Source organism: Scleropages formosus, chromosome 4 (assembly GCF_900964775.1).
Source record: "Scleropages formosus chromosome 4, fSclFor1.1, whole genome shotgun sequence".
In the NCBI taxonomy this organism is placed as follows: Eukaryota; Metazoa; Chordata; class Actinopteri; order Osteoglossiformes; family Osteoglossidae; genus Scleropages; species Scleropages formosus.
The window spans coordinates 21,765,925-21,790,202 of NC_041809.1; the positions used below are offsets into that span (position 1 = coordinate 21,765,925).

At 48.4% G+C, this 24,278-nt stretch overlaps 1 protein-coding gene across 6 annotated transcripts in view; it reads left to right on the plus strand.

Annotated features, from left to right (window-relative positions):
• phldb1a (pleckstrin homology-like domain, family B, member 1a) overlaps positions 1-21,709 on the plus strand; it is a 73,429-nt gene extending 51,720 nt beyond the window's left edge. The window contains exons 8-26 of one of the 6 annotated variants that reach the window (XM_018755408.2): positions 67-213; positions 668-805; positions 3,407-3,535; positions 5,243-5,398; positions 6,244-6,354; positions 6,720-6,809; positions 7,929-8,054; positions 8,924-9,061; positions 9,868-10,023; positions 11,463-11,615; positions 11,917-12,030; positions 12,258-12,360; positions 12,718-12,768; positions 13,509-13,794; positions 14,833-14,923; positions 15,644-15,790; positions 16,311-16,530; positions 17,546-17,631; positions 19,371-21,709. In XM_018755408.2, coding sequence (XP_018610924.2) covers positions 67-213; positions 668-805; positions 3,407-3,535; positions 5,243-5,398; positions 6,244-6,354; positions 6,720-6,809; positions 7,929-8,054; positions 8,924-9,061; positions 9,868-10,023; positions 11,463-11,615; positions 11,917-12,030; positions 12,258-12,360; positions 12,718-12,768; positions 13,509-13,794; positions 14,833-14,923; positions 15,644-15,790; positions 16,311-16,530; positions 17,546-17,631; positions 19,371-19,511 — 2,583 coding nt within the window. In that variant the 3' untranslated portion in view covers positions 19,512-21,709. The remainder of the gene's footprint in view (positions 1-66; positions 214-667; positions 806-3,406; positions 3,536-5,242; positions 5,399-6,243; positions 6,355-6,719; positions 6,810-7,928; positions 8,055-8,923; positions 9,062-9,867; positions 10,024-11,462; positions 11,616-11,916; positions 12,031-12,257; positions 12,361-12,717; positions 12,769-13,508; positions 13,795-14,832; positions 14,924-15,643; positions 15,791-16,310; positions 16,531-17,545; positions 17,632-19,370) is intronic. The other 5 variants (XM_029250936.1, XM_029250937.1, XM_029250938.1 and 2 more) reach the window with 5 other exon arrangements.
• Positions 21,710-24,278: the final 2,569 nt, after the last annotated feature.

Below are 24,278 nucleotides of genomic sequence, written 5' to 3' on the forward strand. Positions count from 1 at the left end.
TTGAGAACATTAAGGGAAGCTTTACAGTGTCTCAGAACCTGCTCTCTCAATTCGTCTTCCCTGCAGCATGAGGATTCCTCCGTGTCGGGCGGTGCCGGGCGACAGGAGCTGGCCTACCTGGAGGAAGAGCGGGTTCGGGTCCTCGCCCGGGTCGATGAGTTGAAGGCGCGTGTCACGGAGCTGGAGCAGCAACTACAGGAGTCCAGGCAGGAGGTGAGGGTCAGAGGAGCAAAGAAAAAATCTGAGCGTTAAATCGGGAATGGAAGGTCGGGGCTATTGCAATAGTGATCCATGATCCATGTCGGTGCGATATGGCAACAGGTGCCAAATTGGTTAGACCTGCCGTTTCTGGACTCGGAGGTCATAGGTCCAAATCCCGCTTCCTGATGTAGTGCCCTTGCGTAAGGTGCTTAACCTCAATTCCTCTAGCAAAAGTTACTCAGCTGTATGAACCGGTAGGCCATTGTGAGCTTCTGAGGAGGGAAGTGTGAGCTAAATTAATAAATGCATAAATGATGCGATGCCCTTTTTACTTATCTGAAACTTTTCTACCAAGTGTGAGCGAGCAAGCGAGTGAGTGAGCGAGTGAGCGTAAGTTAGTTCGGTGGAAGCTTGCGAGCACCCTCTCCAGGCCTGGGTCTTGTCTGAGTCGTGTCCTACCACCCAGGCGGAGATGGAGCGGGCGCTACTGCAGGGCGAGCGGCAGGCCGAGCTGGAGCAGATTGAGGCCGAGACGGAGATCATCACTCAGCTGCAGCACAAACTCAGCGAGCTGGAGAACGCCGTGCAGCGGGAAAAGGACAAGGTAGACAAACACACAGTCCCATCCCTACTGTTTTAAGCCACATGCATACCTACATTGATATATATATATATATACACACACACACACTTGCCTACTGCATACAAATATGTACATGCATACACACCTGCACACAGATGCACACCAAGTCTGGCCCTCGGACAACAGTTTCAGTGTCGAAAGTCCTAATTTACATCCAGATTGTGGAAACGAAGAAAGCGCAAAACGTACTCCATTTAAGAGGATCACTTCTGTAAAATATGAATGATCTGCATTGGATTTATTCCGTCTTACAATTTAAGAGGACATTGAATGCTTCAAAGAATGGATTTTACTGATTTCTTGTTCTTTATGGTATTTACAGATGTTTTTGCTTGTCCTGTACCGGTGAAGGTAACGTTTAGCAGGCTTATACACCTTGTTGTCCTCTCACGAAAGAGCAGTAAGGTTTGGGGGAGGGCGTTAAAACGTCTACTGTCACCTACTGTCGAGCAGCCCTTTAACTGGACGTCTCTCTTATGGGTTCGGCCTCTGAGACACGAGGGCCCTTTTCTGGTCTCTGATGTTCGTTGTCCAGGATGGCCCCTACGACCCGGTCTAGTTGGCTTCGCCATCCAACGGGTGTAGACTGTAGATTGGAAATGGAGCTGTGTGTCGGTCTGCCGTGACCTGTTTCGTTTGGATCCGTGGTGCTGTGTAAACTAGAGCAGACCGCTGCTGGTGACAGACCAGTGTTTGTGTGACAAGTTGGAAAAGGGGGTTCGGGTGGGTGTTTCCTCTTGTGCACACGGCCGGGTCTCCTTTCCCTCTTCTGCTCCTGTCTTCTCGTCTTCTGTGCCTGACTGGGGCTCCATTGTCGCTTGGCTCCTCTAACCTACCTCCATTAATCTCTAACGCTTGTTGCGGTGTGTGACGGTGGCCTCAAGGGTCCTCTCTTGCGTTCTGTGTGTAACAAGTCCAGCCGAGTCAAGACGCCGAAGCCGTGGCCCAATGAACCACAAACCCTTTACTGTCTCAGACAACGTTCACCCTCTTTGCTGAAGACCTGACTCAGTTAAAGGAATTACTCTGATGTCACACTGGGATTTAACTAACATAGGCTTAGTGAACCTGCCTGGCACTTTCACGCACTCTCACAATTGTTCTCTATGGTATTTTTGGTGTTTTTCTGTGTCATTTATTGCTCATGGGCAACTTTACATAGTGCACATCCTGCCATGTACTTGTGTGAGGGTGTTAAAGGTAATGAGAGGGCCCTTGGTGTTCATGACTCTGTGTGCGTGCGTGCGTGTGTGTGTGTGTGTGTGTGTGTGTGCGTGCGTGCGCGCGTGCGTGTGAGACTCAGCTCAGACTGTTAACTCCTTACTGACACCCAACAGTAAATCCAAAAACCCCTAATAATCGATGGAAGAGGTTTCACACTCTCAGGGGTTCTCCCTCCCTCCCCACACACCGGTACTGTTCATAAACATAGTCAGATGAGTCGATGGGCAGATGGGGTGTCCAGTTACGCAAACTCCCACCGAGGAGGACGGTTACCTTTATTGGTTTTTATAACTACACCTCAGTCTCTCATGAAGATGAACAGCATTCTTCTCATTGACTCTACTCTATGAGATCAGTGTCCTGCTGTCAGCTGTTCAGCACAGGATGTGAGCATCTGTTTATGTAAATATATAATGAAATGAATCAGATGTTTTCCCAGCCTTCCATCTCAAGTGATGAAGTTGGTGTTTCGTGTAGATGACTTGATTTCTACCAGCATTTTTATTGATTGTCCCATTTCCTCTTAACCACAGCAGCCCCAGAAGGGGATAGCATTTCTCGATTTACACCTGAGCCTCTTTTCTGTAACGGTGCTCACTAGGCTAACTGAGAACACTTTTGTAAGACCGGAAAATAAATCGATTCGCTATTACAGCATGAAGACTTTGACTTGAAAATATGGTTAAATGTGCCTCGTTAATAGATGAGGAAATAAAGGCTTTTCCTGATGGAAGGAAGCAAGAATATTCCATATACTCCTAATTTTCACACACAGCATTAGCCGTAAGTTTCTCCTAAAATTTGAAGTCAATTTTCTGTTGAAGAGATTGGAAATCTGTTGAAATTCAATATGAACACATTAAAGCCAACAGCACTTTTTAAACATTGCGCTCCAGTATGAAATACGACCCAATGCTTTTGTTGGGCTTGCCAAAGAGACTGGGTTGTCTTCATAAATCCACACCTTATCCAGTGTATTCAAAGGTCCTGCCTTGCGTCCGCTGAAAATTTTCCGTGTTTTCATCTAGAGAAATCTGTGGTGACCTTAGCCACTGTTAACCGGAGATGAACATTAAGAAAAGTCCAGGTCTCTTTACCCTTAAGACCAGCTTGTCACCAAACTGGCCACCAAATCTCATTAAAGATCAGTGTAATGCACAACCCCCCATGGCCCACCCTGCCCCCTCAAGTCTGGCTTTCCCATGGGTGTGTAACCTCTAACTTCTGAAGCTTTTGCATGGCGTGGATTTGAGCAGTGTGTTTCTTTCTCTCTTTCTCTGTCTCTCGGCTCTCTCTCTGCCTCTCCACTCCTTCCTGGATGGTCTGTGTTCTCTCCAGGCGAGGGCACACGTTGACGCGGAGCGGGAGGCCCTGGAGAGGCTCCGGGACGGGTACAATGAGCTGAAGAGCCAGGTGCATAACTGCCCTGAGTCACTGCGGGAGCAGTTGCAGGAGGAGCTCCGAAGGGTTAGTTTGCCCATCCCACCAACCCCAGTCCCTGGTTTGACCCGTTGACACCCATCCTCAATGCCTTCCGACCCCCCAACCCTCCCAGTGTTACGTATATTCAGCCAGAGAACCAATGGCTCGGCTGCGACGGTCCCCCCCTTGCTGCCCCCTACTCCCCATGTCTGGACCATCACGTGGATCTCCGCCTGGCAGAAGTCTTGCAATATAGAGCACAGTACTACACTTAAATATGAAGTGTGTTTAGCAGCATGTGAAAGGCACTGCTGTGTGAAATAATGGTGAAGCCCACCTTCTCTCCCATAACACTGTTGGTGTGTGCCTTAAAACCATCATCAGCAGTGCAGCGAGACCCCACCCCTGCTGGTGTTGATGACTGCTTTTACCAGTCGCGCACAATGAAGAGCAATAACCTGCTGGTTTTTTCAAATCTCCGCCCCTCGCGCACCTCACTGCCCCCCACCCCCCTCTCGCTGCCCCTCGTAGAGCAGTAGAACAAGGTGGGAATCAGAGACCCAGCAGGCGACTGTGGAGAGTGGTATCGCAGCGGTTCTCTGCACTCCTCCTGATAACGGAGTAGCTCCTCCATCTGTACATGAGTGTATTCTGGGTTGTTTTTGCTCCCGTCTCAGTCCTTGCTGTTTGTGCCAGCTCCTAATTATAACAATTTGCTGCTAATCTTTTGATCTAATAACTAACACTGTTGGGTGCAGCAGTTGATTTCCTATTCTCTTTGCCTTGCTTTTATTGGTAGCATAAATTGTGCAACTTTTGGTTATGAAAATATGTCACTGTGGTAAACATGGAGTCGGTAGTTATGCAAGCGCACGGTACGGTATAATTGTGATTAGGTCTCTGAAAACCACAGGGGGATCCTGCATCACAGCGGCAACGCTGTCTGTCAGTGTACCGAAGTCGGTTAGAGGAATCGGGTTTTATTCAGAGAAAATTGTCTCAAAGTGCTGCTTTCCAGTTTCTTTCCAAGGAAGAGATGAGATGCCAGCGTCCGTGTAGATACCTACTTGTTTGATTGCTCTTCGTTTTTGTTCTGAAGTTGCGCAGAGCACAAAACTCAGAAGTTCAGTGAAATATTCTGGAGTAGGTTATTGATGCCTCCGTTTATTTGTTCTCTAAAATTAGTTTTGGAAACGCAAGGGCACATGCCAGTAATTTTCCCTAATTGCCTCGACACAGTCGCGCAGCTTCCCCCAGCAGCTGCCGTTTTTGACGCTTAAAGGTGCCTCTACGGAAGCTGTCATGTGACTTGTTTGCCGGACTTTTTGAGAGGCGAGACGCAGCGTTGCTCTTCGGGAGTGGCTGGGAAGGGCGTGAACGGAGCGATCAGATGCCACCTGGGCGCGGAAGTCCGCGTTCTTCCGGCTTCTTCAGCGCCACCTCGTTCCCGGAGACCTAGCAGAGTCCTTGACATGAAGGAGCAGAACTGTATCGTCTTAGTGTGCCGGTGTTTCTTTTTCGATTTCGGGGCCCTTTGAGTAAAATGAGAAGTACTACCTTAAGGAACAAAGCAGTGTCCTGAAGGGACAGTCAGTCTTGGAGGTTTGAAGTGCCCAGTTTCACAGCTCTGGCTGCCGCAGAGGCACAGTGGGGCTCTGGGACCTTTGGTTATGTGTGGTCTCTGGCAAGCCTGGTTATTTGGTGGCATCCATACCAATGCCCACCTCCCTCTTCACGCCGGGCTATCTGCAGGAAGCCGAGGCCCTCGAGTCAGGAACCAAGCGGTTCGAAGACATGGAGTTCCAGCAGCTGGAACGCGAGAGCAGCCTGGAGGAGGAGCGGGAGACCATCAGCCAGCAGCTGCTGCAGGAGCGAGCCGAGTACCACAACAGCGTGGCCAAGAGGAAGGTGGGCCGCTGTTGCACATGGGTGCCCTGTTTGCTTGTTTTCCTCATTTGAGGGGGTTCCAGGGAAAAAAAAAAAAAAGTTTCAGACATTGACCTTACCAGCCTTTTGGTTTGTGAGGACCATACATGCACGCACAAACACAACTGTGTATCCAGAAACATGTTCTCCTCTGTCAGTACAGAAAAGCATTTTTGCCCATGAGAAATGGTCTGTGCCCAGTTCCAGTTGGCTCTCTGGAGGGGGTCTCAACCATCTGTGGGTAGCATTAGCGCGAATGGAAATCGATTGGAATGAAGCAGGAATGAAACGGGAGCGTGGCGCAAACCTGCAGAGTGCACACACACTCTACCAGGTCAATGTGAACGCTGTATAACCCGGTCCTTGTAACTTGCAGACACCTCAGAGCTTTGACAGTAACTACAATACTGCAAATAGTATTAAGAATAGTGGGGGACGCAGTCGCCGGCGGGTTTGGACGGGTCCTGCTCTCCGGTGGGTCTGGGGTTCGAGTCCCGCTTGCGGTGCCTTGCGACGGACTGGCGTCCCGTCCCGGGTGCGTCCCCTCCCCCTCCGGCCTTGCGCCCTGACTTGCCGGGGTAGGCTCCGGCTCGCCGCGACCCCGCGTGTGTGTATTGAGAATAACACGCAGAGTACGTTTCAAGAGGTGAAAAAGACAGATCCTGAGGAACGCTGCACTCTTTGAGGTCTTCAGAGGATGAACATGCTCTGAGGTTACAGAAGCAATTTGAGAAGAGGCATTAAGACTTCTGCCAAGGAAGCGTTTTCCCCTTAGTGAATTTTGTCTGCCGGAATCATCAGAAGTCATTTGTCTCCCACGTCCCCAGGAGAAGGTCGCCGCGCTGGAAAGTCAGGCCAACCAGCTGGGATTGCAGGCGGCTCAGGAGTGTGAGAGGCTGGCCAAGGAGAGGAATATCACTGTGCAGCTGCTTCATAAGGTACGCCCCCTTAAGGAGCAGGATAATTCTATTTCTTTTCCCTTTATCTGAAATGGCCTAATGAGACACGCAACGGATTTCCGCATGTTATGTCTCCACATCGAGAGGATTGCCACATCACTGCCAGTTTACGTTACACAGTTTTCATTTTCCTGTTTTAAAATGCTCCTTTATCCTTTCTTCCGTATGAGGTGATGTCATCAAACATGAATGGGTTTGTTAATGCACTGTGAGTACCATGATCGAAGGGCACAAAGATGGTACCCCGTGTTATATGCTGCGGAAGAGAATTTGTGTTGGTAGGCATCACACCCCGCCGCGCGCCCTTTCCGAAACACTGACCTCCACGCTTCGCCGCGTTACAGGAGAGGGAGAGACTGTCTGCCCTCGAGAAGAGATACCTTCGCCTCAACGGCGGCAGGAGCTTCCCTAAGAGCTCCACGACCATGAAGGAGGTGAGACGATCGTAGTCCCTCTCTCTTCGTAGCACTATGCTTAGAAATGCGGTATTTGTTTTAATGAATGAATGGATGGATGGATGGATGAATGAATGAATGAGCTTTATTGCCAAGTATGTTTACACATGCAAGGAATTTGTCTTGGTGACAGGAACTTCCGCAGCACAGACAGAATGACAGTGAAAAGACACAGATAATAAAAGTAGAGTGGGCTAATAAAAGAAAAAATATAGAGTATGAAGTACACAATATACAAAATAGACACTAGACATTATATATTTGTACAGGTATGTTATATACAATGCAAGGGAAAGTAAGAGATATGATGTGAAAAATAAATATAAATAGCGTCGTTTATTGCATCAGTTTCCTTCCTAGGGGGCATTTAGCTGTTCATGAGGTAGATGACCTGAGGAAAGAAACTTTTCCTGTGCCTGGCTTTCCAGACTTTTAAAAAGATGGTTCCAAAGCAAACACAAGTAATTTTTCAAGGGGAGGGACATTTGTTCTCGGAGACTGTATCTGATAAGTTGGAGGTGGATTCGCTTCCTTTCGGAAGTTGAACGAGACGGAGCGCTGGCTGTACACCCTTGAATTCTATTGCCGGGGTTATTTACGCAGTACGACTTGGCGTGTGAATAGTCGGTGTCTTGAGAGCAGCGTACATGTCACTCGTGTGAAGTAACCACAGTGCGCTATTGGTGGGACAATGGGAGAAGGGAGCGGGATCATGTCTGATGTTTCCAAAAAAATGGGGCTCGGTGCAGCATTTTAGGTCCCTTCTTAGTAAATGTGGCCACTAAAACTGCAATAACATCATAAAACTGTGAATTTGCTCACCAAGCGATTTAGGAAACTTTTCTCTAATGCTGCTTAAATTCGGTTTGCGTTTACCTCGTCTTACCTTTCAACGTTGCCACGAGCGACAGTTTCCGAACGCGGACGGACGGAGTGTCGGATGAGCGGCCCACGCTGCCGGACGCTCGGGAAGGGTCGCCGACTGGCTGTTACATTATGGATGTTAAAAGAACGTGTCTTTTCTTAAAAGGAACATCAGTCGTCGAGCTGATCTGCAGGTAGATCTTAGTAGCTTTTGATTGTGGAAACTTTGGACAGGAAATACTTCACATCAGCGAATGCGATGAGCTCGAGGAAGCCTATTCTCAGAACTCCCTCTGCCGACCCGCCACGTCCTACTTGCAAACGTCCTCCTCTCAGATATATCCCATCAGGCCTCACGAGGTAATTTGACGTTACTGCATGCAGCCTAGGCGCTCCCCGAGTTTCCTGACCACCTGTAGCAGCGTGTGGCCCCTCTCCTGGTTGGCCGTTTGCCGCATCCATCGGTGTGTGGTAGTGCCGCGGAGAGGCGCCCGCATGCCGTCCCCTGTGTGTGTGTGTGTGTGTGTGTGAAGGCCCCGAAACCGCGGCCAACATCCCGTGAAAACGTGTCCCTGCCCACGCTGCTCCTTCACCGCATAGCTCTGAGTTTGGAATCTCCTGCCCTGCGCTTGATCCTTTCCCCTTTGCTTGTTTTTCAGCTTCCGCTTCTCGTCCTGCCTGAATATTTTTCGCCGTTTGTCGCTTGCATGTCGCCTCTAAGCAGCTCCGCTTTAGCGTCACGAGCGGTGAAGACCTCTCCACGGATTCAGACTCTGAGGCGGACGCGCTCGGCTGTGATCCGTTGTGGGACTTCACGAAATCCGTAATGACCGAGCTGCGCGTCGTCTCAGAACCCAGGACCTCCGGCCTTAACGTTACTCCGGGTTCTGCGTGCAGACGCGACCGTGCGGCACGGAGAGATTATTGTGCCGCTGGAAAAGCTTCGTAACCGCGATTCTAACGCCTTGGTCTGTTTGTCTCGGAATGCTGTGCATCTGCTTCTGTGTGCTGCGCTCGCACGTATAAGTGTCTTGTGCACGTGGTATGTGCCTGTATGAAAAACACGCATGCGGGTAATAGTGCTTAACGCTCTATCGTAATTTCTGAGAGTGAGGCTGAGTGATGCACCTCTGAAATGCACTGTTTGAGTGATGGAAAGCGTGTGTGTGCCAGGACTGAACTGACAGCCTCTCGTCCTGTAACCGCTGCATGGGGCTTTGCCCTCTCAGGAGTACCTGAAGCTCTCCGACGTCTATAAGATGTATGGGAGCAGGTGTCTCGAAGCCCCGACCGCCGCCGCCACCACCGCTACTGCCCCCGCGTCGCACTGCCTCTCGCTTGCCGTAGCCCCAGCTGCCCCCCGCGAGGTACATCTGTGCTTACTGTCTCTCTGTGCTCTCTTTCTGTTACTCTGCCTACCCTGGCCTGCGTGCTTTGAATTTGCTTTTTTTATTTACCTATTTTGATGCGTTATTCGCCTGCTGGCGTTAAATTGTTTCTGTAGATTTGGAGGAAGAGTAAGGTGTGACGCGGGCGTGACGGCTGTCGTCTTGTACGTGTGGTGCGATGGAGATAACGTGCTCTTAGTTTCTGTTAGTCGAGTAGATCTGATTAATCCTGTAATATAAAACGCAAAGAGAGTATCTTCTTCATTAGAGGATGCTTTTGTCCTAATCATTTTACAGTATTTGTCCCTCTTAAACAGCAGGGTATTCTTACTGTACCAGCAGGCTATTTACCTTGATCCGGGGTACTGCAGCAGTAGCAGGGGGTCGAACTTCAACCGGAAGCCTTCCGTTACCGAGCCTCGTCTTTAACTGCTGCACTGTACTTCCGTTTAATGCCGAGTGTGTTTGCAAAGCATTGTGATTGTTTTTGCTTCGGATCTGTTTTCGTGGTGTTTTTCAATAGCTGTCGAAAGACACTCTGCTGATGAGGCATCGACGCGCCTCGTTCCAGCGCCGTCTTTTCTTTGCTTTACGCCATCGTGTGGCTTTTTTTTAAAGCGGTCAGTTTGCTGGCCACTTTTTCGAAAACGTGGTGTAGCAGACTTCTTCTGCAGAGACTTGTTTCCTTCTGTTTACAGTCTGCTCTCTCTCCTCCACCTGTCCACCCTAATCTGTCCTGCTCTCTGTCCCTGCACGCTTTGTCCCCTCTGGCTGCCTGCGGAAAGGAGTACCTCACCCTGAGCCAAGTGAACCAGATCTTCGGGATGCCGAAGGTCGACTCCTCCCCCACCTCTCCCATCCAGTCATTCCAGTCTGTTGCCGCAGACCCCGCCTTCTGCCACGCCACACCCCGTGGTTCCTCCCTCTCTCTCTCCACTGAGGTGTGTGTCCCCCCCCCAGTCCTTCCCCCTAAAACCCACCCGTGTAGACTTCCACAGGCTGACGTCGCATCTCCGCCGGCCCGAATGCAGCCGATTCTTGGAGCGCAGCCAGCTTTTTTTGTCGAGTCTGAGCGTGTATGTCATCGGGAGGCACAGATCAGCAGGAAATAGGGTCTCGCTCTGTGTGTTTCGGTGCCTTTTCCCTCCACGGCCTCTAATGGAGTCGCCGTTCTGTACTGCGTACGCGGACGAGTGCACCCTCACGCCGAGCAGTGGGAACCGTTACGCAAATGCAGGCTCAAATGTTTTTTTTTCTTAAGTGCCATTTAGTGTGCCCGCTTTGCACGTCCCACCATCAGTAATGGTTGGTGAAATGACAGGCTTCGTTATGCTTTCGCTGCATTTTCAGATGACCGCAAACCTTGCATTGCACTTCAGCGGTTGTGCCAAAAAAGACAACAGCTCGCTGCAGTTTGTTTCGATAAACACGTCGTAAAAATGGACGGTTACGCAGGCTTTTCGGCTGATGGTGAAAAAAGTACGTAGCGCACGAGATCCTCGTACTTTCACGTCCGCGCCCACAACGCAACCGACTGCGCCCGATGATGCTCCTGCACCTGATTGATCACTCACCCTTTAAAAGACCCTCCTCAGTTCCCATACCTTTGCGGAATCTCGTCAGGGACGACCGCCCTTCTTCGTGACGCTTCGCTAGCTCTCGGTTCACGTTCTCCGTAGGTTTTCGACTCCTCGCTTCGTTTCCCGACCACGTCCACGGATCCTCGTTCCTGTCCTCTTCGCCGCTCAACCGACCCTTCGCTAAGTCCCCTGACCTCGCTCATGAATCTTCGCTCTGACCCTGAGTCAGGCCTGACCGCCGATCGACCGACCCTTCGCCTGTCCCCGACACCGTGAACTCGCCTCATCCCTCGACTCCGGACGAATGACGCTGCCCTTGGGTCCCTGTGTTTCGCGTGACACGTTCCTAGTCGTGGAGTTTCCGCCTCTCTTTCTTAGCAAGTAACGACCCGAGAACTGAGAGAGCAAACTAAACTAGTGCAGCCGGAGGAGAGTTTAGCCCCGTGTAGCGGTTACACCCGCAGCGTGACATCGTGGTCTCCAGGACCATAATTAGAAGCTCTGGTTCATTTCATATGCGTCCGAATCAAAGTGTCTCTAATGTTGGCAGTTACTGCTTGGTTTTGACCGAAGGTTGGCGTGTAGTAGCAACGTGGAGTATAACTGTGCTGTGCAAACTATCGACAAAAACGTCATGTTGGGTCCACAGTCCATCGGGAAGCGAACAAACCTTCTTGTTTCCTCACTGAAACACTTTGTTTCTCTCTGCTCCTGCTTCCTGACACCTGTCTTCTTCTCACCTTCCCTGCTCTCTCCGCCTTTCCCTCGTCCTCGGACACCCTGCGCCGCTCGGCTGACAGCCCGACTGGGGCAGGCCTCAGATCCCCGCTCTGGATTTAGAGCGCTGGTACCAGGAGGTCATGGCTACTGGGGAGCCTGGCCCTCTCTCGACCAGCCAGCCCTGCCCTCCCCCTCTCCCAGCTAAATCGCTGTCTGCTCGCCGGACAGCACAGGTAATTCCTAGCGACTGCTCCTACTCTCCTTTTCTACCTCTTCTTTTTATATCCTTCTTATCTGTCGTTCTCCTCTCCGAACACTTCCACGGAGTGACCAGCAGACATCATTGTCATGTCATTCTAAGGACTGCACCATGTTTTTCCTGCGTAAGTGGCTGGGCTGTAGTAAGGAGGGAGACTCCCGATGAGTTAATCTACAGCTCCCTCTCGCTGGGTGTTCGTTGAAACGGGTCAAGAAAACCTCATAACTGTATCTCAAAAGCTCGCGACTGCTAAGGTTCACCACTTACGTTGTCAGGTGTACCGGTCCAAGCTGGACGACAGCGGGCCAGCAGCCTTGCGTACGAAAGTTGGAACCGGAGCTTCACCGCAGTACGGTGCTTCCACACTGGGTCGAAGTACAGCAAACAAGGTGAGATGGAAACAATCAACTCAAGTACAGTTGCATGTATGTTTCTCCAGAGTGACTTAGTGTTAAGCTATTTATTGATTTACCCATGTATACATCTGGGTAATTTTTACTGGAGCAATTCAGGGGAAATACCATGCTCAAAAGTATTGCAGCAGAAGGTGGGATTTGAACCTGGGTACTTCCAGGCCAAAGGTGGTGGCTCCATTCCTTTACTCCTCTCCTTACAGAGTCCCATGACGCTACCTAATAACACCGGCAGTCTACCCCGGAACCTGGCAGCCACCCTGCAGGACATCGAGACCAAGAGACAGTTGGCTTTGCAGCAGAAAGGTAAACCATTTCTTCGTCCCGCTCACTGAGGTGCCCCACGGCACCATCCTCGGCCTTCTCCCTAGAACTCGGCTTGTGGCGCGACTGTTTCCCACATGGACCCGTTGATGGATCCCAGCATCGTACTGACTGTGGGATATCTGCTGATACCCTGTTGAGCCATGGTGTCATTGTGGGAAGAATTCAGAGGGCCCTTTCCTGGCAACCCTTTAGCTGAGAACCAGGCCTTTCATCTCCATCTCCCTCCATTTAGGTCCACCATCAGTCTGTATGGCCTTTGCCTCCTGTTGTAACCAGTGTTTTTGTCTCCCCGTCTCTCCACCTGTCCTACCATATGGTTGCACGCCCATTTCTCAGTGCCCTTGCCCACTTCGGTTGACCCTCACCCCAGCAGCGACAGTCCCACAGGTAGACCCCCCTGGCCTGGGAGTGGGCCTGCCTTGCAGCTCAGCTTGTACCCTTTTTGGTGGTTCCTCCTGATGGACCAGAAAGGAACAGACCAAATCCTTGCACAGAAAGCAAACACTGCATGTATCACCCATCTTTTTGGCCCACGTTTAATTTCTCTCTAGTTGCTTTCTCTTTTCATCCTGGGGTCTTTTCAAGAGAGTTCACCCCATGCTGATGGATAGGTGATGAACCTGCAGCTGCGTGTAGTGGAAATGAGATCACATTATTCTTGGAACACATCTTTGATGTGTTGGACTGTGGCCTTTCTGTGCGAGTCCCTTGGTCATACATGGTCTGCTATGTATGTGTGGGGCACGACAATGCCAAAAAAGGCAGCTGGCCGGTCTGTTTCTGCGTGGACATTGTGGCGTCGACGATGATTGCGGGCCAAATGCATGCCGTGGCTTTGCCGTTGAAGCTGTAGCTGATTTCACCTTTTCTGAGATGAAACCGCTTTGCTTTCTTCTGTAGCCAGCGCAGAGTGTGTTCTAATGCTGGGGAAGGAACACGTTGTCTCGGCATGTATTTGTGATGCGTGCAGACGTGAACTGAGTGGTTTGTTGCATGCACTGCCTGACGTGTTATTTGACTTAGTCTATAAAGTTAATTGTACGTCCCTGAGAGCCCACGTGTGTGTGTGCGTGTGTGTGTGTTCTCATGATCATGAAGAACCTCATCACTTTTCCATGACTTCTCAGGCCACCAGGTAATCGAGGAGCAACGACGGCGCCTGGCAGAGCTCAAGCAGAAGGCAGCGGTGGAGGCGCAGTGCCAATGGGAGGCGCTACACGGCTCCCAAACCCAGCTCAATGTCCCCCTCCCTTCGGCTGGGCCTCCCATGGTGCACCACTCCATTCTGCACCACCAGCCACCTCAGGCTGGAGAGCGCGCTTACGACACAGTGAGCCTGGAAAGTTCAGACAGCATGGACACCAGCGTTTCCACGGGAAACAACTCCGCCTGCTCCCCTGACAACATGTCCAGGTCAGAATCCGAAGGCGGAGTCGGCAAGCTAACCATCCAGCAGCTTTACTATTTCATAATGTACCCACAATGCCAGGTGCAATCCAATGTGGAGGATATAGATCGTGATGACAGGCAAACCCCCCGAAGCTCAAACTTCCAGTACTAGTACAGCAGTGAGGGAGAACAAAGTGGTGTCCCTTTTAGATCGTCTCAAAGCTCCAGGGTTTTCGAGAGGGTTTTCGAGAGAGTTTTCTCGTTACTGGCCACCATGTTTGGCGATCAACAGAATGAGGTTCTAGAAGATTCCACTGAGGCATTGACGCTACGAGTTAACAGTTGTTCGAACGGGACTCACTCTAGTTGTCCGCTAAGCACTTACATGATTGACTACTGCTGTAATGATTATTAGCCTATCAGTAATGATTAGTCGAATGCTGATCCTTAGTGTATAAATCCAACAATAGCCAGGATCTGTAAACAAGTTCTTTGTTGTTTTGGATTCGCCAAACTTTAATAACTTTTCTGCCAACCCACTCGGGCACTGGAATCTGAATCAGGCATGAAAGTTCTGAGATTCAAGTCATTTCAAGTATGTAATAAAACTGTTTTTATGCATTTATTTGTCAGTCTCATCCTTTCGTAGACAACACATATTCTGTAAAATAATATAGCTATTTATATAGATATTTTGGCATTTTTGAGGATACTTAGAAAATTTTATGGGATATTTAGGTAGTTTTTTCAAGATTTTTAGAAATTTTTCAGGAATTTCTGGAAACAAATTTAGGTCAATTTTTTGAGGATATTTGTATCTAACCCTGTGTTAAATCTGGAATGAAAGTGCAGTGGGTTTACGGAGGATGACAGGGTTCAAGAATATGGAGGTCGATGTCATCCACTCGGGGGCCACTAGGGGCCGCTGTTGCTCTTGGTTCACACTAATACATGCAATCATGGACAGATGTGCCACCACCCTGTGTTGAGATATTGTGGCCCTATGTTTGTGTCTCATTGAGCTTCGCTGACCTCTGTTACCATGTTGTGGATGCCTCACAGTGCTAGCGGAATGGACGCACTGAAGATCGAGGAGATGGAGAAGATGCTGAAGGAGGCTCAGCTGGAGAAAGCCAGGCTAATAGAGAGTCGGGTAAACACCATTAACCTACAAGTAGATGTTTGTGTGGGTATACATACGCTGCTAAATTTGAACGTGCACGTGTTATGTTTCTGTGTTCTGTAACTCTGTTTTGCGATCAATTTTTAAATTTTTTTTTTTTTATTTTTACTGTAACGGCTTACAACGAACAAAGGTCGTACCAAATAATTGTATCCCTTAAACAACCATCCCCTTCTAACCTGGGACTGGTAAAATAAAACAGAGCCTTAACAAAAGAAGACTGATGCTCACTTCAGTAAAAAGAGGATGTCCAATAATAAAGGTGGTTTGTGTTTTAATGATAAATTATGTATCCAGCGCTGAACAGTAAACTTCTCGACTGCCATATTTTTCAAATTCTTTCCATGATGGGGAACTTGGGGGGCGGGGGTCATTTAGGAGATGCAGAGCAGGGTCCATGGGAACATCAACATGTTTTCTTTCTGTTTTTAATGAAGCTACCTGTGATGCAGTTTCTCTATGGATACCATAAATCAATGGCAGCAATATGAAAGACCATCAGAAATACTGGAGTATTAGAGGGAAGGTACATTTGCCTTGTACAGAATTCTGGTGTTGTGTGCAGGGAAAAAAATTACCACATAGGCAGAGGTTTTCACTCAGCGTGGATCACGTTGTATTAAAACCATCCACCGGACTCCTCACCCCAATCTCCCTCCATCTCATGCGGTCTTGTCCCGGTTTCCCCAGGAGAGGGAGACCCAGGCCCGCCGTCAGCTGCTAGAGGAGGAGCGCAGGAGGCGAGAGGAGGCAGAGCAGAGGCTCCAGGATGAGGCAGTGCACCGACAGCAGCTCATTGAGAAGGAGGTGAAGCTGCGGGAGAAGCAGTTCTCTCAGGTTGGTGTGACCAATCATGCAGCTCTATGTCAAGCTGCAGGGGTTACATGGCTGTATCTGCGATCGGAAGAAGCAAGGCTCAAAACGCTAGAGGGGAACGTCTACATGTACCCTTGATGTCCTGATTTTCATCAGTAAGGACCAAGCAATCGAATGCAACATTTCAAAATCGTAAATTGCTGTGATAACTATCACTTTAAAAGCTCACTATGGAAGCAAGATGTGAAACACATTAAGAGCACAGAAGAGACGTGATACAGCAGTACCATTTTGGGTATAGCATGTTGACATGGACTAATTTATTAAGGGATTCATAAACTAAATCACTGCAGTTATATTCACCTTGACTTTGTATTTAAATATTGGTCTGTACTCATGCTTAAGGGTTCTCTTCTCTGGTGTCAATGGATAGTGCCATTTGTTGAAGAAGAACCTCGGTCCCCCAAAGATGTCAATTTTGAACAACATTTAGAGTCCTTCGGGGAGCTTAAGAGCATCTTAAATCCTCGCCACCCTCCAGGCACGCCCAATGACCCGTTACCTACCCATCCGGAAGGAGGAGTTTGACCTGCGGGCCCACATCGAGTCATCCGGCCACAACGTGGAGACCTGCTATCACGTCATCCTCACGGAGAAGATGTGTAAGGGCTACCTTGTCAAGATGGGTGGCAAGATCAAGTCATGGAAGAAGCGCTGGTTTGTCTTTGACCGCCTCAAGAGGACGTTCTCCTACTATGTAGGTAAGTGAGGTTTTCCTTGAATTTGCCTGTGACCCCTTTAACTCTTCTGTCAAACACAATGTTAATAACCAGAATAACCAGTCTTTTCACTCTAATATCCAGTCTTTTTTTTTTTTTAATGAACCGTATATTTTCCAGTATAAAAAAATTCTCAGTTCTCCAAAATGGTTTAGATTAAGACAACGTTAGTAAACCATTCCGTTAATAAACCTAAGAAATGCCAAATATTACTGCATGTGAGACTGGAGCGAAAAACCCAGTGAAGTTTCACATTGCCTTGAACAAGTCCATCGATCTTATCAAAAATGGTCAAATCAGAAGGAGCTGCTTGTGGGCTCCATGTTTTGAAATCCTACAACGCTGGCAGTGTCAGAAAAACAAATTTGATAAATAGCTGTGTGTAATACATGGGGGCTCCCTGTGTACATAGCGAGACGGTTTGGTTTCGTGGAGTTTTTTTTTTTTTTTTTTTTTTTGCTCTCCACTTTCAGCTTGTGTGAATAACCCTTGAACCTCCTCCCTCTGCTCCGTCTGATGCTGATGAAATAGGCTGCAACTCTTTCTCAGACGGCGTCCCCTGAAGAGAGAACGTACTCTGTGCGAACTCGCATCACACAGCTGCGGATCCGCATCGAGTCGAGTCCGCTGCCTGGCTGTGGAGCCGCGAAACTGACACAACAAAGCAAAAGCCATAATGAAACAAAGTGGGCGGGGGCTGATCATCGTAGTAAAGCGTGACAGATTGGCTATCTTCTTACTGCTGATATGTCCTTCTTATTTACAGCTCTGGAGCCTCTTGGCTTGGCCAGGGAGTTGGCATTGTAAATATCCCAGCAACACTCTCTAACGAACACTCGTCAATTAAATTCAATTAAAATGAATTTATCTCCGGGCAAAAGCCGTTAGCTACACCACCTGGAGGAAAGAACCCACCACGGTCCAGTTTTTCTCTTTAGTTTGTGAAATTGGGCCTGAAAGAACCCGACTGTGATCCTCCTGTGATCTCCCTCCCCAGACAAGCACGAGACCAAGCTGAAAGGGGTCATCTACTTCCAGGCCATAGAGGAGGTCTACTACGACCACCTGCGCAGCGCCACCAAGGTACGGGATCGTGCAAAGCGGCACCTGCTGGAATTCGGCCTTCTTTCCACCAGGGTGACGAGTGGCGACGCTCCGAAAACACTGAATGAGAAACACAAGTTGAAATGTCTTTCCATCTGTTCCGACGGCGTCCCTATTGTGTGTTTCTGCTTTATCAAATTGCTTTTAGTTTGGTTTCCGTTTTACTCCAAAATGAGGATCTCGTAAATTCTTTTAACTCAAAAACTGATAAAATAATAAAAAAAAAAAAAACTGCACTACTTTTTTTTTTTTTGTCATGCATACAAGGTTTTTACATTCAGCCTACACTTTTCTCCAATGCACCTTACAACATTAAGCTACTTACAGTTATTTACCCATTTATACAGGTGGGTCATTTTTACTGGAACAATATAGGGAAAGTACTTCACTCAAGGGCACTATAGCAGTAGGTGAGATTCAAACCTGCGACCATTAGATTTGACAAGAGCAGTTATATCCCCCATTCATTAGTTATCCACTTATATCCATTTAATTACTGATCAGCTCATTTTTAACCTTAAGTTGCTTTTAAACTTCTTTTCTGCTAATCAGCGGTCATTCGCATACAAACTCTATAGGTATTTTATCGGAATCCACTTATTGCCCATTGTTTGTTCATCATTAAAAAGTGCCTTCTGTTTTTCCCATTGTCTTTTTTTGACATTTTTTCTTTTCGGTTTGGCTCTTCTCTCTTTTCATGTCTTTCCCTTGCTCTTTTGACCTGCTCACATGTCCTCCACTTTCACTGACCGCCTTCACAGAAGGGATTGTTCAGCCTGAACTTGGCCAATGTATGTATCGCCTCCAGGGAACGGGCATGAGAGCTCCCCCTCAGTTCACCCCACACCTCACAGCATGCGTTTTCCCAAAGAGCAGCCAGATGGAAACATAGAGATGAAAGAGGTTTACCATGGTAGAGGGACCCTTACACCCTTTAACTCTGCAGCACTGTATTAGCTTGAGAATCGAAGACCTTCTGACAAATTGAAGCAATGCTATTGTCATGTCATTAGTGACTACATGAGGTGCTGGTCCTTCTTACTCTGTGTGTGTGTCTACGTGTGTATCTGTGTGTGTCTGTATGTGTGTTTGTGTGTTCAGGCCTGCAGGAGAAGATGCAATTATGGGCATGTGGTGATACTTGTGTGACTGCATGGCTATTTGCCATTGTGTGTGTGTGTGTGTGTGTTTTCACCCCTCCCCCCCTTGAATTTGTCCTCTGGTCCCTCTCCCTCCCTCTAGCACCTCTCAGACCTGCTGCCCCCCCAGTTTCGCAGAGAGGTGGGTCCAGTTGCTCTGCCTGGGTGCCATTAGTGTCCAAGTATATGTGTGTGAGACCTTCTAATTCAGATTTTGCTTGTCAGCTGTTGTGCAGGATATTCCTATATTCCTGGAGGATCTCCGGTATCTAACCGCACTGTAACATCTCGTCCTGGATGTCTACATTGGCATCATTGCGCAGCGTTTGCGTGTGGTTTTGCACTGAATGCAGGTGTGGTCCCAGCACAGGGAACGTGTAAAGTCGCTGTAGTTTCGTTCAAGTTGTGTTCGGTACGCAGTCCAAAGCTGATGCTTCCCTGACGCCTTCTGTGCAGCCGACAAGTCAAATACAGCACTTTTGTGTGTGGTTTAGGGTGAGGGTGAGGGTGAGGGTTAAGGGGCGCCCTCGAGGGACTCTGCACCGACGCGTGATGACGTGTTCCTCCTTCTGCTTCCAGAGCCCCAACCCCTCGCTGACCTTCTGCGTGAAGACGCACGATCGACTCTACTACATGGTGGCCCCTTCTGCGGAAGCCATGCGCATCTGGATGGATGTCATAGTAACAGGCGCCGAGGGCTACACTCAGTTCATGAACTGATGCGAACGCCCCTTGTCGTGGGCGCTGAGGTGCAACCTGCCCAGGACAGTGTTTCGGCAGGAACATATCAAGAAACTCGGGCATCGAACTCAAGCCTTCAGCTCGGGCCTCAAACTCCCGGTTTTGGGGAAGCCTTTTTAAATCCTGCGGTTTTTAAATAATTTTTAAGAACTATATGTTCACGGAACAGTATGCAGTCCTGTTTGTTCATCTGTGTCCTTTATCTGTCTGCTTCTGCCTGAAGTTGGGGAAAAAGGGATTTACTGAGGATGGTAAAAATTGCCAAAAGCCAAACCTTTAAATTGAAGGCTTTGCGGGAAAACGCAAAGCCGCTGTTTCGTTGCCAACGGAGAGATTCCGTTTAGCTCACAGGACCTCGTTCGGAAAAGGACCCATTCGAATAAAGACACTTACGTGGTGGAAATTGTTATTAGAAATGATTTACGCTCTTGTTTTCCTAGTCGAATGGGATATAGCAGTGGGCCAACGACCTCAGACCCGTTTCCCGTCAGACATTTCTCGTGAGACCGAGTCACTTGTTTGCCAGAACATGGATGTTATATGTATGACCACAATATTCTACATCATTGTGACTGTAATCACAATTTATATCACTTTTTATATAAATTCACAAATTTCATCTTTTTTTTTTTTTTTTTTTTAACCGGATAACCAACTAACAAAACACGAATCCTGAAATGACTGCGCTGACACCAAAGCTCCGCTCCATCTCAGGAAGCTGTCGGAAATGGCACTGGTGCGGCTTTCGGGATCACCGGTTCACTGTGTCCGTCTCGGAGTGCTGCCCACTTGCAGTTACGCAGTGAAACCACACACACACACACACACACACACACACACACACACACACGCACTGCTTTAACTCCTAAACCGGAGCTCTATCCTTTACCGTAAACACTGCCAGCCTGCACCTCCACCTCAGCCACGGTGACCTGCTTATACACAGAAAGGCAGCAGCGCTGTTGTAATGTCAGAAGTCCTCATAGGAAAAATAATCTTTATATTTATTTCAATAGATAGATATATATGTATGTGCCTTTATATCACTCCAGGGATTTATAAGAACTGTATTACTTGTGGAAAGCTTATTGGAATTAGCATCTCTATGTGTTAATGTCGTTTTTATTTTGAAAACTTTCGTCGACTCTGAGCTGAGGCTTACGGGGCGGGGGTCTCGAGTGAATATATATATTCTAATTATGGTTAAATTGCAGTGCAATATGCGGATAAGCAGGTGGATTAGCAGTCTTGGATTTTGTATAAATGACAATGCCGGGGAACTTCTCATGTTGTTTTCTGGCTTTTTCTGAGCGACAGTTGCACTTGCGTAAGTCGTTTGGGAATTGCTGCTGTGCCTAATAATTCCACGCGGGACCGGCTAGCTCCAACGTTCACCCTTCCAAGGGCACATCGGGACGAAAGAGAAGCGTCTCCATCCAAGGGTAGCGCCGCCAAGCAAGCAGGAGTCAATTTACACAGGGGTTTCCTCTTACTGAGCATGTGTAGAGGAAGAGAAGAATGAACCAAGAAAGTATTTTTGAAAACGTGAATATTTTATCTGTAGTTGTGAGGCTGTTTCGAGCTGGAACGTCGAGGTTAGCCTCTGTGTTTGTACTTTGGAATTCTGCTGTCGCGGTTTCGTTTACGCCTCTCCTCCTTGATTTGCGGGAGGACACCCCCCCCGTGCAGCCCATCCTCGCACCGTCACCGGTCGGCGATCCCAACACGGAGTGTGTTTAATCCTAATCCCGTCCGATCCAAAGGTACTTCCTCCGCTCCGCCCAGTACTGTCACACGGAGACAACGTGGTCTATAGCGTGTCTGTTCATCGCAGCTGTTTCCAGTCACACCCAGTGTTAGTTTTTTTTTTCCGTTTTTAAGCAGTGTTAACACTCTGTGAGGTAGATGCCTTTCTGTGTGTGTCACGTTTGTTGTTTGTGTCAAGGCAGATGCTGGCAAGGGGCAGACCGTTCGCCGCGAGATGGTGCCGAGTGTCCCGTTACCTCTCATCCGCCTTGGTTGGCGTGAACGGCAGCCGTGCCGCAGGCCGCGTGTTTCCTAAGAATCAGATTGGCTCTGTTACAGAAACTTTGCGACAGCTAACTTTTTCTAGTCTCTAATGGCATGTGTTTGCCCCGTCACGCAAATGCGGAGCCCGCTCATCGTATGTATACTCCCAGGACAAATAAAAAGAAAAAAAACGATTACAAAAATGAGCCTCTGTGGAGCGTGTTCACTTTGTCACGTTGGTGATTTCGTCAAGAGTACGAGCTTTAAAAAAAAAAATGGTTTGCGACGTTCTCGGAATTCTTCTGCTCACACCCAAAATAAAAGCAATAAGAACAAACGCAGCAATACCCCCTCTGAGATTGAAGAAGGCATGTTTCCAAGGGCCCATCTCAAGTGGGGTTCTGAATTCTTATTGCTTGCTACGGTATAGTGGAACTTACACGTTTAGTTTGAATTGGTTCAATAACTATGTCACTGTATACAGTACACACACACACACTCTCTCTCTCTGTCTGAAACCACTTGTCCCAAGCAGGGTCGTGGCAAACCGGAGCCTAATCCGGCAACACAGGGCACAAGGCTGGGGGGGGGAGGGGGCACACCCAGGACGGGACGCCGGTCCATTGCAAGGCACCCCAATCGGAACTCGAACCCCAGACCCACCAGAGAGCAGGCACAGGCCAAACCCGCTGCGCCACCGCACCCCCATCTGTATAGCGTAGGAAGAGTTAATTTTTGTCCAGTAAAATAGCTATGGATCAAAGAATCTACTAAGAAGACATAACCTAAATAAATATATTACCATTGACGTTCCTCTGATCAACATTTCAGATTCCTGTCTGATGAAAAATGAGCCTTTTGGTTTGCTGTACAACCTCTGAGGGACCTCCAGTTCAAAAAAAATGCACAGCTGGAACTTCTTCAGGCGGGCGAGTGATGTGACAGGACTTTCTCAAGCTGCTCTTTCGCTCTTAGTTTACCTCATGACCTGGAAGGAAGCAGACTCAGGTCAGGGCGTCAGGCTGAAAACATCACTTTAGAATCACCCGCTCTCCTACAGGTATGTTTAATATTTATGCTTAATGGATGGATGTAAATTATTCCACCATGGCTGTTCGATTCACATCAATCTCCCCAGCGTGAGTCGTTCCCAAGCGGGGGGAATGTAATGGATGCCGTTTTCCCTTCTCCTTTGGAGAACCGCTGGGACACTTTGAGCCACATGCTCATTAGTCACTGCATCTTAGGGTGTGAATATGTGCCCGTATCACGGGTGGCCACTTGAAAGCCACACACTTGTGTCAAGTAGAGGCACTTAATACCTGACAGCCGCTCAGAGTGGATTAAGGGTTCTGGCCACTGAACCCAAGAGACTTCCTAAGAGAACTAAATGATGAAAGGAGCTTGGTTTCAATAGATGCGGCTGGTGGGCAGCGCTGCAGTAGCTCTTTCTAAGAGCCATCGACTCATGGCGACTCTGTGGATAGGTGACCTGAAATGCGTTCAGTCTTTAGCGAGACGGAGAATCGTCGCAATAGTGGCATCCGTAGCTGTTCGATCCGTTACCTTTCCAGTTGCGCTGACCTTCAACCTTGCCGAACATGACATGTTACCCATTTTCAAAACTGCAGACACTCACTACAGCTCACTGAAGCATTACCCGGGAAAATGAAGGAAACCATTCTGTTCATAGGGGTCCTTTTCTGCTCTCTGCTGTTTGATCACGCTATTCAATACGCCTTGTCTTGGGGAGTGCAGAGCTGGAGTGTGACTGAGTTAATTCATTGACTGGGGGGTTCCCACAGTTGGCTGGAAGAAAGGCACTTCCTGTCCAGAGAGCGTCTTTGGGCCCTTTTCTTCAGCTGAAGGTATCGGGAAACATTTTCCTGATAGGTGCCATGAAGGTACCATGAAATGACCAACCAATTGAAATAATGATTTATTTCCAGTTTAAAGTGGTGCAATTCATTCAGATGGGGGACACTTGTCGATCTTTATACAGTTAACGGGGTGCAGCACATGTCGTTTTTACTGCAAATTGTGATCTTAGTGTTTTCCGGTGGTTGTGCACATCCTCTTTCTCCAGTCCAATACATCTCATGCTATTTTAACTTTACAACTAAAGTGGTGAAGGAAAAAAATTTATGTCTCCACCCTGGGAAGAGCTATGCTTCATAGATGGAAAGTTCAAGAAAGCAGGGCAATCTCTTGCAGTAACTCACCTTCTTGAGGTGGTTTCTGTCCAGGTGGAATTCAGACAGGATCTTCATGCTGATCATCCTGACATCTACATCTTTTATGTGTTTTCCCTTCTGCAGGGTAAGAACCGGTAAGCGTTCACCTGCACAAAGGTGCAGTTCTGACCTTCAATTCAATTCAATTTATTTTTTATAGAGCGCTCTTCTCACGCAGTGACACAGAGTGCTTGAACACAGACGTAGAGCAAAGAAACAACCTTCCAGACCTTCCACTCTGTACACTGTTTTCCCCGGGAGCCTCCTTCAGCTGGTCCTCCTCTGGTATTTGCTGAGGATGAACCCACATGCATAGCCTCCAACAGTGGCTCCTGTGTACAGGAATCCTCCCTTTCTGGAGGTATTGGATGAGAGGGGACCAAAAAGCAGATGCTACCAGCACAAAAGAGGTTATCTAAACGCCAGATCACTCTCGTTGACAGAGGTCACCTGTAAACAGCAGATGCTTTCGGAAGCTTTGCCTGTTGTCTAATTTCATGGG